General features: G+C 49.0%; 1 protein-coding gene and 1 long non-coding RNA gene across 4 annotated transcripts in view; one reads left to right on the top strand and one right to left on the bottom strand.

The window, feature by feature from the left end:
* plcb3 (phospholipase C, beta 3 (phosphatidylinositol-specific)) overlaps positions 1-14,117 on the top strand; it is a 29,017-nt gene extending 14,900 nt beyond the window's left edge. The window contains exons 3-34 of one of the 3 annotated variants that reach the window (XM_029135645.3): positions 3,464-3,532; positions 4,642-4,779; positions 5,031-5,110; positions 5,203-5,256; positions 5,499-5,583; positions 6,242-6,342; positions 6,449-6,615; positions 6,714-6,860; positions 6,940-7,097; positions 7,191-7,273; positions 7,362-7,446; positions 7,620-7,764; positions 7,841-7,927; positions 7,997-8,067; positions 8,199-8,295; positions 8,400-8,484; positions 8,590-8,714; positions 8,816-8,970; positions 9,045-9,206; positions 9,279-9,378; positions 9,479-9,583; positions 9,666-9,760; positions 9,854-9,995; positions 10,160-10,201; positions 10,330-10,439; positions 10,523-10,632; positions 10,722-10,881; positions 10,971-11,047; positions 11,130-11,219; positions 11,320-11,377; positions 11,499-11,585; positions 11,691-14,117. In XM_029135645.3, the coding sequence (XP_028991478.1) occupies positions 3,464-3,532; positions 4,642-4,779; positions 5,031-5,110; positions 5,203-5,256; positions 5,499-5,583; positions 6,242-6,342; positions 6,449-6,615; positions 6,714-6,860; positions 6,940-7,097; positions 7,191-7,273; positions 7,362-7,446; positions 7,620-7,764; positions 7,841-7,927; positions 7,997-8,067; positions 8,199-8,295; positions 8,400-8,484; positions 8,590-8,714; positions 8,816-8,970; positions 9,045-9,206; positions 9,279-9,378; positions 9,479-9,583; positions 9,666-9,760; positions 9,854-9,995; positions 10,160-10,201; positions 10,330-10,439; positions 10,523-10,632; positions 10,722-10,881; positions 10,971-11,047; positions 11,130-11,219; positions 11,320-11,377; positions 11,499-11,585; positions 11,691-11,972 (3,552 nt within the window). In that variant the 3' untranslated portion in view covers positions 11,973-14,117. Of the gene's footprint in view, positions 1-3,463; positions 3,533-4,641; positions 4,780-5,030; positions 5,111-5,202; positions 5,257-5,498; positions 5,584-6,238; positions 6,343-6,448; positions 6,616-6,713; positions 6,861-6,939; positions 7,098-7,190; positions 7,274-7,361; positions 7,447-7,619; positions 7,765-7,840; positions 7,928-7,996; positions 8,068-8,198; positions 8,296-8,399; positions 8,485-8,589; positions 8,715-8,815; positions 8,971-9,044; positions 9,207-9,278; positions 9,379-9,478; positions 9,584-9,665; positions 9,761-9,853; positions 9,996-10,159; positions 10,202-10,329; positions 10,440-10,522; positions 10,633-10,721; positions 10,882-10,970; positions 11,048-11,129; positions 11,220-11,319; positions 11,378-11,498; positions 11,586-11,690 lie in introns of all 3 variants that reach the window. The other 2 variants (XM_029135641.3, XM_029135646.3) reach the window with 2 other exon arrangements.
* On the bottom strand, positions 11,214-16,853 carry LOC114846610 (uncharacterized). The gene is made up of 2 exons (XR_003784084.3): positions 14,303-16,853; positions 11,214-14,223 (listed from the first exon to the last, which is right to left on the bottom strand). It is a non-coding gene; the product is annotated as an uncharacterized LOC114846610 (long non-coding RNA).
* Between the last annotated feature and the right edge of the window lie 234 nt (positions 16,854-17,087).

The following is a 17,087-nucleotide window of genomic DNA, read 5'->3' as shown; positions in this document are numbered from 1 at the left end:
TGTGTGTTCTGCCAGCCCAGCCGGTATTTATTTGCGCTTTTGAGACATTTGGACCGGTTTTGTTTGTGTTCTCTCGTTTTAATGATGTTTTTTGCCTTTTCTCACAACGGTGATGTTTTTTTCCCTTCCTTTTTCATTTTCTTCTTTTCATCTTAATTTCTCTTTCATGTTCGGAAGGTGCTTTTTCTGGGATTTTTTTTTAGTGTCAGTACTTTTTTTCTCTCTTCTTTCTTTCTTCTCTGCACGCACTAATATTTCAATGATTACAAATTACTACAAGTCACACAAAAGCTGCACAAAACTGTCTAAAATGTGAGACCGCAACAGAGAAAGCTTCCATGACATTTCTGTGTCTTTTAAAGTCTCCCGGTTTCTGCCCTGATTGTCCGTCTGGGCTGCAGCCAAGTGGCTGAGGGTGGAGACGCACGCTGTCCTGGCACCGTGTGTGTGTGTGTGTGTGTGTGTGTGTGTGTGTGTGTGTGTGTGTGTGTGTGTGTGTGTGTGTGTGTGTGTGTGTGTGTGTGTGTGTGTGTGTGTGTGTGTGTGTGTGTGTGTGTGTGTGTGCGCGCGCGCGCGCTCGCAAGGATCAGTTTCCTATATGCCGTCATCATGTGCCATTTGAGCCATGATTGGTCATCTGAGCCGTATTTAGTTGTGGTGATCAGTCAAACGCTGTCTCACACACACACACACACACACACACACACACACACACACACACACACAGGCGTCACAGGAAAGGAGTGGTGCTGCCTTGATTGTTTAGCTGCCCTTTCATATTTTTATGATCTTGAGAAAATGAACTGAGGAGAGGAGGGAGCAGGAGGCCAGATGCCAATCAAAGAAACGCAGGAAGTGAGCGGGAGCATAATCAAAGCAGGGGAAATAAATACCATTCACTGTACTTGAGATTAGTGCCTGAATATAAACTAACCTAATAACTATTGTTAGATCCAAACCACACAGAAAGAGTAATATGGGTGGTCCCTATTTAAGTTTTGAATGAATACTTGTGATGGAAGCTATGCTTGGTCATGTTCTAATTAAATGAGGTGTTGCTGCAAAGACACCGTCTCTCTGATCGTCACCATTTTGCCACTGAGCTACGTTGGAGCTCTGGGTGGACTCTAGGAGTATTTTTGCTTGTGGCCCCTGGAGAAGGTCCTGAACCAGGTTAAGGCTGAGCTGGGACACTAGTGTGCCTGTAAAGTGAGCACGCCTCGTCTTTGGATTTAGAGAACTTTAGAGAACTTACTGAAGTTGAACATTTCCACTTTACTTCACTCTACAAACAACAGTCCAAATTTACATAGACTGTTTGCTGACTGCTCCAAGCCTTCAGGCTGTTCAAACGGGTTGTTTGTTATTCAAATTGTTGTCATTTATAAAGAAACCAATTTTAAAAAAATCATCTGAAGGCATTTTACAATGTCAGGTTTGAGAGTCGTTTAGTAGAAACCCATCAGAGAAGCAGCATCAGAGGGTGGGCGTCCATCTGCCTCAACTGGTCGGGCTCTGAGGTAATTACAATGAAATCACACTTTAATTGAATACCAGCCGAACCTGTCTGTCCGGTTTGTAGCTAGTTTAATTACTCGAGTCAGCAAGTGTAAGCGGTGCTGTGCACACGACAAACCCTGGAGAAGATACAATGCCAGTAGGAAAGAAGTTCCACGTTTGCAAGGCTTAGGATTGCGTTTGGTCCCGTTGCGTCTTAAGTAAGTGGCTCAGGTCTGTCCTGTAGACGCAGCAGCTCTCAGTAGACGTGAGCAGGCTGCAGTTCTGCTTTTGAACTGTAAAAACTCCACTATCAACCTCACCTGCCCTTTGAAACCGCGGCAGTGCAACAAGTTCACGGCTCAAAAGAAGCAGCACGGTGCATTCTGGGAATTGTAGGAGATTGCTCATGAGACAGACTTCTTTACTTCCTGCTTTGGCGCATTGATAATTGGCAAAGTTCGTGTGTGTGGCCTGGACAGCGAAAGATGAATGGAGAAGTGCAGCTGCCATGACTCGCTGAACATGACAAACTCAAGCACACAGATACACTCCTGCTAACTGAGCAGAAGGCCCAAATATGTCAGGAATGCGCTGGCCGCCAAGGCCGAGCTTCGCGCGCACACACACGCTCTCGCAGCGAAGCGCCAAAACACACGCATTCGACTGATCGCACGCCGACACGTTTGTGCTCGCGTCGGGAAGTTGTTTTTAACCATTCCTTACACACATTTGTGTCACATGCATCAGATTTGTGCTGATTTACAAGCCACACACACACACACACACACACACACACACACCGCGTCTTGCTCAACAGGCCAGGATGTTTCACAAGTCCGGACATGCATGTCTGTGAGCATGTTGCTGCTTCTTGTGTGGATGTGTTGTGCATTGTTGTACATTACTAGTGGGTAGAAGAGTAACACACACAGGCGGCAGACAAAGTTGTAGTCTCATTACTTCGGTCTCCAAGGAGTCGCCATGGCGATGGCAGAATGAAACCATGGCCTGTGGGAGTGGATCTGTGTGTGTGTGTGTGTGTGTGTGTGTGTGTGTGTGTCCTAAAGACCCAAAAGTGCCGCTCTCCCCCAGGAAGTACGTTATTCTCCACAGGCCAATCAGAGGACAAAGTTTGAAGCAGAGTTTAATCCAATTGGTCCAACGCTTTAACCTTTATTACTTTCCTCCAATCCCTGGGGACCGGACGGCCTGCGGGGAGGTGACATCACAGCTAGCGTGGAACAGCAAACCAGGGAATGAGGAACAAATTACTTTCAATACTTAGGCCAGAGTGTCTTTATGACTTTGTTGTTGTTCTTGGAGAGAGAATCTGAGAAGAACACGTATTAAACAAGGAGATATTTGACAAACGGCAAAGTTGGCTCAGGCAAAGGACAACAGGATGGGAAAGATAAACATGAGAGCTTTTTGTTGTCATTAATGAGTCCTCGGGACACAGAGTAAAAACTGCATGTCCTAAAAATACACAAAATGCCACATCAAAGGCTCGTAGAGATGGTGGAAAGGATGGAAGGGGGGGTGAATGACATGAGGGGAGACAAGCTCAGGAGGGGAGTGCAGGGCTAAAGAAATATTTAGTGCATCCTCCTCAGTGTTTATAGCTTAATGACCACACTCTCTCATCCCCACTACCAGACAACCTCGCCCTCCAGGCTGAAGGTGCTGTTAGTGCTAATGTGTTCGCCTCTTTGTACAATGTGCATGATTAAGTTCATGCAAAGAGTGTGTGTGTGTGCCTGTGTGTTTGCTGTGTTGAACACAGGTTATGTCAGTGCTCGTGTTTTATATCGGGACAAATCTAAAAGCATGTTAACGTCGGCCACTAACTAAGATGAGGGTCAAGATCGGACTCGCTGAGTAGTTGCCGTCCTGACGCGAGATGCGATGAAGACTCAACCACTTTCACCCAAAGCCTCACCCGTTGTTCTGACTGATTTTACAGGACGCGGAGATCCTGGACATGAGCAGCATCAGAGACACGAGGACAGGAAAGTACGCCAAGCAGCCAAAGGTTGGTTGTGTGTGTGTGTGTGTGTGTGTGTGCGTGTGTGTGTGTGTGTGTGTGTGTGTGTGCGTGCGTGCGTGTGTGTGCGTGCGTGCGTGCGTGTGTGCGAGGAAACCTGCTGCTTTGGGTGACGTCGTCCTCTGACCAGCAGCGTAAATGTCACCAGGAGATGTTGCATGTGTGCGTGTGCTTCCTCCCCTCAGCTGATGGTGCAAAGGTGGCAGAGTGCTAATGAGCCTGCTGACAGATGGACTGTTGGCCAGGAAGTGATATAACCAGTGACTGTTGGCGAGGAGGCCATTGTGTAAGAGTGCAGAAGTGGCCCGCGACAACTCGAATGTACACTCGTGTCGGAGGCGAAGCAGCGCCGTAGAGGCCGGAGCTGCAAATCCTTGTGCACCGAGCTCAATAATGTCAAATCCTGTATATTAAAGTTAGTTTGATCGGATTTGCTCCATTTTCTGTGGTCAGGTTCAAATGATTCCCAAGCTGCTATAATTATTATATTTACAATAGAGCAGCGCTGTAAAGTAATATCAACTGTAGAAAAATATGTTGTGAACATTTAGAAGCTGTAGCGCAGCATTCACATTAGCAACGGTTCTGTAGCTTAAAGTTAGATCGTTCAAGCTTTAAGATGAGTTTGAGTCACTCGGGTTTTTCCAGGTTTGCTTCTTGTTTTGAATAATATTTGAGACTGATTCCTGTGAAGCCGTGCTCCTGCGGACTGCCAGGCTTTAAAGCCCTGCTTGTCCTGTACATTGTGTTCTCTGCTCTGACAGCATTTTTCTTAATAAACGACGTCCATGTTCATCCGTTTAACTGAAACATGAGATGCGAGCGAGAGGGAGGCGGAGATTGATGGAGAGGGGGTTTAATGGACAGACACGGTGAGTCGGCGCTTGACGGAGCGGCTGGTGGCGAGGGACGACGAGTCCTGCGGTTAATTAGATCAGAGTGCTACATCGCATTCGTTACGTTTATGGTCCTCGGGGGGCAGAGACGTGGACGAGGATTCTAAAGGATGCGGGGTTTGGAAGTCAGACCTGCGTTGAGGTCAATAAACCCTGTTATGTTGACTTTCAATGTAACATGGAGCACTTGTGGTCCATCAGGACGCGAAGCAGCGCGACGTGCTGGGCTTCGGGAGAGACGACAGCGCAGAGGGGAAGCTCCTCTCCATCGTCTACGGCAACGACCTGGTCAACATCTCCTTCCTCAACCTCCAGGCCATGAACGAGGACGAAGCAAAGGTAACCACGGCAACCCCATCCGCATAGTCCGCTTCTGTTTCCCTGTCTTCGTCCCTTCTCCTCTGGAGACTTTCTTTGCTGAGGCCATGTGCTGCTCGCTGCCTTGACAGTGTTTACACAGAGGAATGTGTGTGTAGGAGCAAAGAGGGATTTCCTCTGCATGTGTGTGTTCTATGTTGTATATAGAAACGGTTTCAGACAAACTGTTCACCCACTTTGTGTGATTCTCTCTCATGCGTGTGTGTTTCCAGCTGTGGACGGATGAGCTGTTCTTACTGGCCACAAACATTCTGTCCCAGAATGCATCACGGAACACCTTCCTCCGCAAAGCGTAAGGCGTGCGTGCGTGTGTGTGTGTGTGTGTGTGTGTGTGTGTGTGTGTGTGAGCTAAGGTGATGATCTCTGTGTACTTGTCTGTTGCAGGTATGTGAAGTTAAAGCTGCAGGGGACCGCGGATGGGAAGATTTCCATGAAGAAGTGAGAAACACGCATGTCAACCACTGTTTGAACTCCAAACTGACGTTTTTGTGGCCGTCTCCTCCACTTCTTCTTTCTTTTCCTCTTTTTTGCGTTTCTTTCACTTTCTCCCTCGTCTTGACTCGTTAGTTTACCTGTACTTTTCCTCCTTTAACTCGTGATATTGAACCGTGAGCGGTGCCAGCTTTCAGTAAATCCTTTTCAAAGTGATTCATTCAGTTCCAACCCGCTTTGTTTTGCAGCATTCTCAAACTGTTCTCGGACAAAAGGCGGGTGGAGACGGCTCTGGAGCAGTGTGGCCTCAGCAGCCCGGCGGCCAATAACAGGGTACGCGTCAAGAGCAGTTAGTGACCACACACACACACACACACACACACACGCTGATGGAGCTGTTGGTCTGCGCGGTGATGCATCGTACATTAAACATCATCTCCGTCTCTCATCCTTAAAGCATTTACGAAGTAAATGGCGTTTAACTTTGTGACCGCTGTAGGAGGAGATATACAGCATTATGACTTTTAAAATACAATTTTAGGGAAGTTACACATACAGTAATTTCATGTTAAACTATTCTTTTAAAGTCTTATGAGCTACTGATTGCTTTTATACAGCTAGGCTGATTAGATGATGGTTATATGCATATACATCAGATGGACATGCGGGTTCTTGTCTTGTCTTGATCAGACGATACAATCTTTCTGAAAAACTTGAAAAGTTTGTAGTCACGAGACCTGTTTAGAACAAGGCTTCAGATTGTGCAGGCTGCCGTGTCAGCGTTTCTCTGCCCGTTGTTGTCCTCTGCTGCCTCCTGCTGGTCACGGCGTGGTAGGAAGCAGTAGGAGGGTCTGAGCTACAGAAATTGGTGCCTCTCTGCTCAGCATGTAGACTTTATAGTGTCTAGTTGATCAGTTGAAGTGTGTTAGAGTTGACTTTTCATCACAGAAACAAATCTGGAGCTGAATATCTTTATTATCTATCTCAGCAGGCAGAGGGAGTAAAGCTGGATGATTTCACGTGGGAGGCCTTCCAGAAGTTTCTTGACAGCCTCTGTCTCCGGCCTGAGATACAAAGCATCTTTGATGAGAGGTATTTGACTTAAATAATTCTGTAGCCAGAATAAGATGTAATCCCCGGCCTAAAATCTCTTTTTGAGGACTAACAAAAAGCTACTGTAAATCCCCCTTCATTCCAGTGGCTCAAAGAGGAAGCCCTTCATCACCTTGGACCAGTTCATGGACTTCATCAACCGCAGGCAGAGAGACTCCAGGTTGAACGAGGTTCTGTACCCGCCACTGAAGAGAGAGCATGTCCGGCAGATCATGGAGAAATATGAGAAAAACATCAGCCAGCTGGACAGAGGTCAGTACCTAGACTCTGTCTGACTGGAGGTGTGTAACGGAGAGAACCCATCTGCTGTTCTCCCGTTGTGGGGTCACATCGTCTCCTCTTCTTCTCAGACCAGATCAGCCTGCAGGCGTTCAGTCGGTACCTGGAAGGAGAGGAGAACGGCATCGTGCCTCCAGAGAGGCTGGACGTCATCGACGACATGAACCAACCGCTGTCCCACTACTTCATCAACTCCTCACACAACACGTACCTCACAGGTAGTGGAAGTAGACAGGAAGAGTCACGCGACAGTCCAGCGTCCCAGTAAAACCTCACCGGGCCTGTCTGTGCTTTCAGTGGGTCAGCTGACGGGCCTGTCGTCCGTGGAGATGTACAGGCAGGTGCTGCTGACGGGCTGTCGCTGTGTGGAGCTGGACTGCTGGAAGGGCCGGACCCAAGACGACGAGCCCTACATCACCCACGGCTTCACCATGACCACGGAGATCTCCTTCAAGGTGGGCGCCGCCACCCTCGCCCCCAGACCTCCCTTTAAACGGTGGGAGGGGGCGTTCAGTGACCTCCCCTCTCCATTCTCCCCCTGACTGCAGGAGGTGATTGAAGCCATAGCAGAGAGTGCTTTCAAGGCGTCTCCGTACCCAGTCATCCTGTCCTTTGAAAACCACGTCGATTCGTAATTTGCCTTTTTTGTCTCATTTTTTACTTTGCAGCCTTTTATAATAAAGGCTTTTATTTAAACCTACCTGTATCTCCGCTGTTAGGGCCAGGCAGCAGGCCAAGATGGCTGAGTACTGCAGGACCATCTTTGGAGACGCCCTGCTCATCGATCCACTGGACAAGTATCCGGTGAGACACACACGCATGACACGAAGCACAAACAGAAGACGCGCTCGTGCACTTTAACCCAGGTTCACGGTGTTCCGTCGGGACCGAGCCGGGGAATAACGATCTAAGCCCGCAGGTTGGACGAGGATAACGGTGTCTCATTTACATGTTGGGATTCCTCTGCTGAATTGCAGCTGCTCCCAGGTCAGCCGCTGCCCTCGCCCCAGGATCTGTTGGGAAAGATCCTCGTTAAGAACAAGAAGAACCACCACCGGCCCCGGCCATCGAGCGGCGGCAGCATACGGCGCAGAGAGGGGGAGCAGGCGCCGGCCAACAACGGTCGGTAGACAAACCAACGATGCCGAGGGAGGGGAGGATGTGCTGAGATGACTTACTCTGCCTTGTCCTCTGACAGACAACGATGGAAACCAGATCCTGTCCAACGGGGAGGAGAAGCTGGCTGAGAAGATGATCAAGGAGGCTGAGCCTCGCAAGTCCCTCGGTGGGTTAACGTGGATACGGTGACTATGAAGACTAGTAGAGAAGTATCAACAGTCTTTTATTCCACCAGGAGGCGAAGGGGAGAGTGAGGAAGAGGAGGAGGAGGAGGAAGGCCTGGACCCCAAAAAGAACACTGACGAGGTAAGATGCCCTCGAGTGGACGGGCTGAAGGCGGGTGTTTGGGTCATGGGGCTGATGGGTGTGTGTGTGTGTGTGTGTGTGTGTGTGTGTGTGTGTGTGTGTGTGTGGTGTGTGTGTGTGTGAACCTGCAGGGTACAGCAGGCAGCGAGGTGAAGGCCACAGAGGAGATGTCCACGCTCGTCAACTACATCGAACCAGTCAAATTCAAAAACTTTGAGATGGCAGCCAGTAAGTGTGTATGTGTGTGTGTGTGTGTTTGCCTACTTACTTATATCATGCATATGATCTTAATCTGTTGCTATTCTCATTCATCATTCCTTTCTATCCACCAGAAAAGCAGAAGTTTTTTGAGATGTCCTCATTTGTAGAAACCAAAGGCCTGGACCTACTGAAGAACGCCCCCTCTGAGTTTGTAGAGTATCCTTAAGGTCTGGAGCCAGAACCCCAGGACATGAACTAGTCTTTCTAACTATCACCTAGCAGTGACACATGCAGTGTAGATCCCTAACAGCCGTCATCCAGGTACAACAAGAACCAGCTGAGCAGGATCTACCCCAAAGGCACCAGAGTGGACAGCTCCAACTACATGCCCCAGCTCTTCTGGAACGCCGGCTGCCAGATGGTGGCGCTGAACTTCCAGACCCTCGGTGAGTGCGGTCGCTCGACCGTCCTGGACGTTGGCTTCGTGTGTAGCTTCCAGCCCTCACCCTCCTCTGGGTCTCCTCCCACCCCTCTCCCTTCCCCTCAGACCTGCCCATGCAGCTGAACATGGGAGTGTTCGAGTACAACGGCAAAAGCGGCTACCTGCTGAAACCCGAGTTCATGAGAAGGACCGACAAACACTTTGACCCGTTTACGGAGAACATAGTGGACGGGATCGTGGCCAATACGATCAAGGTCAAGGTGAGGAGCAGTCCAGTCGGTGCCTTTGAGTGTTGGACCAGGTTGCTACAGTAAATGTGTCCCATGATCACCAGGTGCTCTCTGGCCAGTTCCTGTCGGATAAGAAGGTGGGCGTGTACGTGGAAGTGGACATGCTTGGAATTCCTGCGGATACGAAGAGGAAGTACAGAACCAGAACCTCCAATGGGAACTCGCTGGACCCTGTGTGGGAGGACGAGTCGTTTGTCTTCAATAAGGTGAGTGGAGCGCATTCTGGGGCTTGGGTTCCCTCTGGTCTCTCTTCATCCTCATGGCCTTTGTGTTTCCAGGTCGTGCTTCCTACACTGGCCTCTTTGAGAATAGCCGTGTTTGAGGAAAACGGCAAGTTCATTGGACACCGGATCCTCCCTGTGTCGGCCGTTCGACCCGGTTAGAACAGACAAGTCAGGCATTTGTAGAAATTCGCCTCACTGCACCATCCCGTATTGACCCCCATCCATTATTTGCCCCCCGGCTTCCGTCTTGCCAGGCTACCACTACATCAACCTTAAGACTGAGCTGAACCAGCCGCTGCTGCTGCCCTCGCTGCTGGTTTACACCGAGGCTCAGGACTACATCCCCAACCAGCACCAGGGTACGACATGGCGACTTTCACTGCTTCGCTGCTTTCCCGTCACTTTTAATGATTTAACATTTGCGTGTGTGTGGACTCTCAGAGTACGCAGAGGCCCTTACCAACCCCATCAAGCACATCAGCGAGCTGGACAAGAGGAACACCCAGCTGGCTGTTCTCATGGAGGACGGCAGTGAGGTGAGCGTGGTGTTGACAACCTCTCCCTCCACGTGCCTCATAGATGAACTGTGTTTGGGCTGTTGTAATCTTCCGTGCCTGTCTTTTGTCTAGTATGTCACCAGAAAGCCCAAAAAGGAGGAGACCAAGAAGGAGAGCGACGGCGTCCCAGGAGGTCGCCTTCCAGCCCCCTTTAACCCTCTGCCCCCGAGCTCTATGGACGAGGTGCCCGATGGGCCCAAAGTGCCTGTTCCAGGTAGAGACGCTCTTGTTTACGCAACGACACTGTGGAACCTAAAGCTCCTCATCTGTTGAACATTTGTCCGTCATCACGGCGACCACACTGGTGCCATTTAAGTCTGGGTCTCGCTTCCATTGTCTATTTCACCCATGCATTACTGTCTATGTGTGTGTGCACAGTAACCCCTCAGAAGGAAGAGCTCGTATCCAGTGTTATGGAAGGTAAGGTCACCCCATCACATCCCCGACCCCCCAGAGATGAGTAAAATCATTCGTGGATGCAGGAGAGCATCACTTTTAAGGCCTGGCTGTGGGCTTTTATCCCACTGACTTCTCTGTCCGCCTCCCAGATGTCTGCGTCGTCTCCATGGAGGAACTGATGGAGCAGAAGAACTACATAAAGCTAATAAAGAAACACGAGAAAGATGTCAAAGAGCTGCGTAAAAAACACCTCAAAAAGGTAGAGTTAGAGGCCGCTGCATGTAAGACCCCACCCTATGGTTGAGCCTGGAGCTAAAGCGCTTTGTGCTGCTGTGTGAGCAGGTGTGGGCTCTGAGCAAGGAGCAGAAGAATCGCAGCAGCCAGCTTCAGTGTGACACCCAGAGGAGGCGCAGTCAGATAGAGAAGAACCTGAAGCGCAGCATCAAGAAAAAGTACGGACGGAAAACTCGAAAAAACACCAAGGTGATGTAGAAGAGGTGTGATGCCAGGATGTGACATGCTGGTGTTCGTGTGTGTTCAGTGAATCCCAGGACCCTGTGCGGCGGGAGCTGACGGCGCTGGACCAGGAGCTGGAAAAGCAGGCGGTCGAGCTGAGGGAGTGGCAGATGAAGGAACTGCTGAAGCTTCGGCAGGAGCTTTTCTCCCAGGAGAGAGCCATGAAGATGGAAAACCAGATGGAGGTAATGCACGCACACACACACACACACACACACGGAGCGGAAACTCACGCTGACGGGTTGTTTTCTGCTTTTCAAAAAAAATATTTTAGGCCTTTGAGATGTTAAAGGAAACGGCCAGCAAATGTCATACACTTCAGCTGAAGAAGCTTCAGGAGATGTGTGAGAAGTAAGTACAGCCAAAGCCAATATGCCTGTTCTGTCAAATCTGCAAATCTGTGACGCCTGTGTGTGTGTGTGTGTGTCTGCAGGGAGAAGAAGGACCTTCAGAAGATCCTAAACAGGAAGCGACAAAACAGCATCAGCGAAGCTAAAAACCACAGCAAAGAAAAAGCTGAGAAGTAACATTGGATTTATTTGTCTTCATTGTTGGACACTTCTGGTGGTTAAATGTTGTGCGTCGTGTCTTCTTTTGACCAGTCTTCACCTTTGTGTTCGTAGGGAGCTGGAGGACATCAACAGGAAGCACATACAGGAATCCGTGGCCTCCATTCGTTCGGTACGTACAGTACAACTCCATCTGATGCCACGTCTGTCTTTTCCTGCTTTCTTTACCCTCACTTTATTTACTTCACTGCTTGCATTCGCTTAACGCCTCCCATCTTTGCTTCCAACCCCAGCTGGAGTTGGCTCAGCTCAAGAGGCAAGAAAAAGTGGTTCTAGACCATAAGAATGTGATGCAGCGCTTTGAGGATCAACTGCCAGAGGTGAGAGGAAAGCGCCTCGACTCGTTTGAACCGCCTCACGGGGCGCTCGCACGAATAGAACAAATAATAGTGTACCTCTAAACAAATGGCTCTCACCGTGTCTAGCTGAAGTCCCAGCTGGTGAAGGATCTGGATGAAGAGTACAAGCGACTACCTGAAGAAATCTGCCAGCACCTGAAGATGGAGCTGCAGAACAAAGGTCTTCAGAAGGATGCCCTTTTCTCCCAGCTGTCCAACCACAGCAGCCCCAGCACCGGCTCGGACCCACCCTCCAACTGCTCCTCGCCCTCCGACCCATCCTCGCCCAATCGGAGCGCCTTCTACAGGAGCACAGACAATACGCCTTCTTTTCTGGCCGACTCCGAGGCCGAGCTGTCAATCAGTTAGAATATTACTTGTAATAAGGAAAATGTATAAATTCCTCTGGGGTCTATAATGATTATAATGTGGCATAGTAATGATATAGATTAACTAATTTTATTCCTTTTTTATCACAGACTGTCTACAGAGTTATATTATTTTTTATTTTGCTGTTTTTGACACATGTTGACTTTCGTTGGAGGATTTCGTGAAATCGTAGTCAGTCTTTATTCCTATGGCTTTTAATAACGCCTCACTTTACTTTTTCTTGCCTCCATGTCCTGTTTCGTTCAGACGCGTACATTTTGCTGCACCGCAGGCCGATCGTTCCTGCAGCGGCTTCACTGGGTCGATGCAGTTGTTGTGTCTGCTCAGCATCTATTCACGCATGCTAGCCTGTGTTCGGAAAGACCCGACAGAGTTGTAAGAAAAGTTTCACTACACAATTTGGACGTTTTGTTTGTAGCGATCACTGACATTTGTTTGAGTTACCTTATCTGTGTAGAACAATTCTAAACGCAGCCTGTGGAGATGCCTTCAGAAGCCGCACAGCTTTTACATGAGTGGAATTAGCCCCCGTTTTAAAAGACCAGGTCCAAGTCCTTATTTTTAGCCGTAATCGCAGTAATTGTCCAGCAGGGGGCGCTGCAACACGCGCATTTGTGTTTGAGCTGGCTGCTCCTCCATCCAGCCTGGTTATCCTATTATACTTCACCACCAACGCACACACACACACACCTGTCCTGCCAGGGTTTGCAGCATCACTGGTCGGGATAATCTCTCCGGCCCTAAAGCTTCAATCGAAATCCAGCCAAGGCTGCATGACGGTCAGTGAGCAGACGTCCATCTGGATAGTGTGTGTGTGTGTGTGTGTGTGTGTGTGTGTGTGTGTGTGTGTCTTTTGTAGTAAAAGAGGGAAGATTTAAGTGATGTAACAAAGTAACATTTTCTCAGAAACCCAGAGTCTGAAAACAAAACATAATCATCCTGTCCTGTCTCAGCAAAGAAGTCACACACACACTCACTTGCTACTCATTAACATAATGCATTTCATATTTTCTTACAGTAACTTTAGCCGATGCACCTAAATGCCTAATCCCAACTCCAACCTAGACCCAATTCAAATTCTTAAAACCATCCTTCGTACAACTAAAGTGTATTCACACAAACATAGAAAGGCTCAGACATCAGGGATGAACTTCAGTAATGAAACTAACTTAAAATAACTCCACAGGGTATTTGTGTGTGCGTGTGTGTGTCTGTGTGCGTGTGGCCAGAAGTTAATCTCTTGCAGAGACATCTGCTTCTGAGGACACTAATACTTCCTGCTAAATGGAAAGAGTCTGTTCAGTGTGTGTGTGTCTGTTTGCCACTTTGGTGGACGTCACATAGCGCCGCAGTAGCAAACGCCACTGTAGGAGAGAGTGTGTGGATTATGACTTAAAGCTAGAAAATTTCAGTGTAGAAACTCATGCGTGTGAGGACGCCTCTCCCCTGCGACTTAGACTTTACAGATTTGCTCCATTTACTTAATTATTCTGGGTTTAGCGTCGGACAGCGCGGTGTGAAATCGTGTTATGACCCAGAAAAAGACCTCGCTGGCCAGAACCGTTTGAGGTCCTGTCAACAAAGCAAAGAGAATGTAACTAAACTAGTTATAGGAATGAATCATTTTATTATGAGAGAGCCCTTTAAATTGAAAAGCTTTAAACTGATTTAAATAATTAATTTTAAACTGATGCACAAACTACAGCGAACAATGGTACTTTGAGTTAAAAATGTGTCTCCCAACATCCTGTTAGACTATTTATTTCATGGTTCTTTCTCAGCTGTGTTTCTTTTTTGGGGTAAAATGACGACAACTCTATGTATATGTAGTTTGTGAATATTACGCAGTTCGTTGTATGTGAATTCTTTTACTACTGACAAGTGCTGCAGGTGACGATGAACGAGGTGGAGAGAGTGAATTCATGAGTTGATTTTTTTTTTCGGGTCCTTTTCCGCTTCGCTCTGCTGATGAGCCCTGTCCATGTACTTACACATGCAACAAAGCTTTACTGACTTTCCTTTTGTACTTGAGCCTTTTATCGAATGGGGCAGAGGGAGATCTTGGCTGCTTTAACAGTTTGTAATGATGTAATACGTACCTATTACAAATTCTTCTTGCGGAAATGTTGGTATGTGGTTTAATGTTCATTAACGCTCATCCATCCATCCATCATCATGGGTTGTTCTCCAACAGGGGAGTCCAACATGAGCACCCTGAAGCCAGCAAAGCCTGGAAAATAGTCCATTCCCAGTAATTAGTAGAGGAGCAACGCAAAGATGCTTTGTTAAACTCACAGATAATGTATCACCTGCTTACGTGTCTTCGGTTCATCAGAATTATGAATTCATCTTCTGCTCTCCAGTGGTTTTATTCCTCAAGCGTGAGTCCGCGTTCTGTTCATTACAGCTCGCGCACTCGGCCCGTGTCCGCTCCTGTTTGGAGGGTGAATCACCCATTTTCACCTTTTTTTCTTTCATCCCTTCTGTTGTGGAGCAGCGGAGGAGCCGGTGTTTCCTCTGGAGCCGCTTGGAGCCAAAGCAGAGCTGTGGATGCGCGAGCTACTAGCTAACGACAGCGGCCCCGATGCTAAATCAGAACTATTAGAAAGCGGCTTCACTTTCTGCGTGCTTTAACAGTATTTTATCACCCGGCATTAACTAAATGATTAGCATGTGCACTTTACAGGAAGGCCCAGAGGAAATGACAATATATCTCATAAGGTAACGTTATACGGCGATCTATAAAACGCCTCCTTAGGTTTAAATGACATCGTCAGCCGGCGCGCGCTCGGGGACGGTAGCTAGCATGCTAACGTCATTAGCAATTGGGTCACCCACGACCTTTAACCTCCGTTATTTCCGGCGTGTTGGTCACGCGCGCGCACGAGCCCAACGCCACTGTGACACAAACGCAGCCGCGCCGCCGCTGCCCCGAGTGGGAGCGGAACCGCTGCTGGACTCCACTCGCAGACATTTGGTGTGACGTGACCCGCGGCTCGGCCCGAGGCCTGGGGCGGTCCCGCCGTCTACACCCCCCTCCTCCCCCCGCTCTCGTTTTTCATCCACTGTCTCCAGTTTCAGCCTGTAATGAGACGTCTTTGACTTTGGGGCCGGTGACATGACTTAAATGCAGCGTTTGTGCACAGACACAGCAAAGACAGCATGCGATGTATGATATATATGATGTAGTGAGATAACAAGGGAATAATGTACAATCATCCAGATGTAAAATGTTCCATAATTAATATAAAGTATATCGCTGAACATAAACTTCCTGTAAAACAATCTGAGCCTCCACTGTTTGTGTTTTTCTGCTTTTAAACTTCCCGTTTGCTTCAGTTCTGCTCGTTGCGCGGTCGGTTGCGTAACGTTCTTCCACCGAAGGCTTCTGGAGGACTTGCCTTCCATCCATTCGTAATGAAGTGTCCATTATTTAACGCGACGTAATGTGTTGAGAACTAATTGCGCGCGACGGGCGGGTTTAAACGCAGAGCTCTGCGTTTACGCAGCCTGTAACGCAGAGGCAGAGCTGCCGCTCGCGCGTCCTCGCTGCCGCTCGCGCGTCCTCGCTGCCGCCGGGCAGGTCACAATATAATCCATCCCAGATCGCCGATTACCTGCTGCTAATCCCCGGTAATCTATGATACGGTGGGTTTCAGATGTGATTCCGCCTCAGTCCTTTACCGGTGGGGCTCACCTGCGTCATCCGCGTGTTTACGCCCACGTGTCCCAGCCGCAGCCTGCAGCTTCCTCGTGGCCCTCGTCCGCCGCCTCTGCAGCTCTTCTTCATTAGCCCCTGTGCAAATCCCCAGTCCTCGCTCCACCTGTCAATAAAACTCCTTCATGCCTCCCGTCTGTCACCCCTCACTGCTCTCTGCCGTCTCCTGCCTTTCTTTTATTCCATGTTCCTCTTTATCCCCGCTTCTCACTGTCGCTCTTCATCCTCTCGCTTCAGTCCGTCCGTCGCTCCCTCTCCTCCTCTTCCTCCCCAAATCCGACGTCGCCGTCTGCTTTTTTATCCCGTCGCCGTTCTCATCCATTCTCCACGTGTCTCGCTCTCGGTTCTGACTCCTTTCACCAGGTCAGAGTCTGTGCTGAAGTTGTGAACAGCTGAACTGTTTTCCAGTTCACTGTCGGCTTTCTGAGCCATTCTCCTCGCTTGGTCTCAGGCAGCTGGTGCCGTAAAAACCCAGAGATGGAGCGTCTGCCCGTCCACAGAGGGCCCGGCGACCAGCTGCTAAAGGATATTAAACAGCCATAATGGCTGAGAGAGGAATGAACCGACGTTCACTTCATGCTAATTTACAGTAGCTCTTATTCTGGCAAAAGCTGGAGTCACTGTTTAACAACACTCACAATGATTTGATGGGAAATGATCATTTTGTACCACACGAGACCTCGTGTTTGTCTGTGAGAGTTTCTAGTTTGACCTGTAGAAATATTACGATAAATAAAAAAGAATCCATTATCGTGCTATCGCTAATACAACACTGTATTGTAATATGTTGAATACACGTTTGCTTTTCATACTGAGAAGCCTTGGCATCATTAACATACGGCAGGAATGACACTTCCCCGAATGACAGAGGCAGAACCTTCCTCTCCTGGTGGTGAACGTTACTTTGTTTGAGTCCTAATTGGAAGTTGTTCGTTAAAGGTGTGCTGCCAATTAAGCGGCTAAGACGAGTCAAAGCGGCTCGGTGGAGGTAAACATCTGGACCCAGGAGAGGCGAGGCGATCGGCGTAGCTCTTCACGTCCCGTCTCCTCGCTCGTCCCACAGGAGGGGTCCAACTCCACGCGCCTCCATTCGTTCCTGGCTTCGCGTCTCCTCCACCTTCCTCTCCGTCGTCCTCCTCCCTCGCTTTACCTGTCGGCCTCCTTTTGTTCCCCCCCCCCCTCTCTCCCCCAGGGCTGCTGTGTTTACCTCTCGTCTCGTTCTCCTCCGCTGGAGGATGGAGACGCGTCTCGCCACTCTGGTTACCGCGGCGTCGCCGCGGGAATAACAGCTGCCACCACGTCGTTCGCGAACTGACAGAGACGACGCGAAAAAGGGGAGGAAATGGAACACCGTGCACGACATAAACCGCCCTAAA

This window comes from Betta splendens, chromosome 2 (assembly GCF_900634795.4).
Source record: "Betta splendens chromosome 2, fBetSpl5.4, whole genome shotgun sequence".
Taxonomy (NCBI): Eukaryota; Metazoa; Chordata; class Actinopteri; order Anabantiformes; family Osphronemidae; genus Betta; species Betta splendens.
Note: the sequence above shows the minus strand (reverse complement) of the source record. Positions and strands in the feature narration are given on the sequence as shown.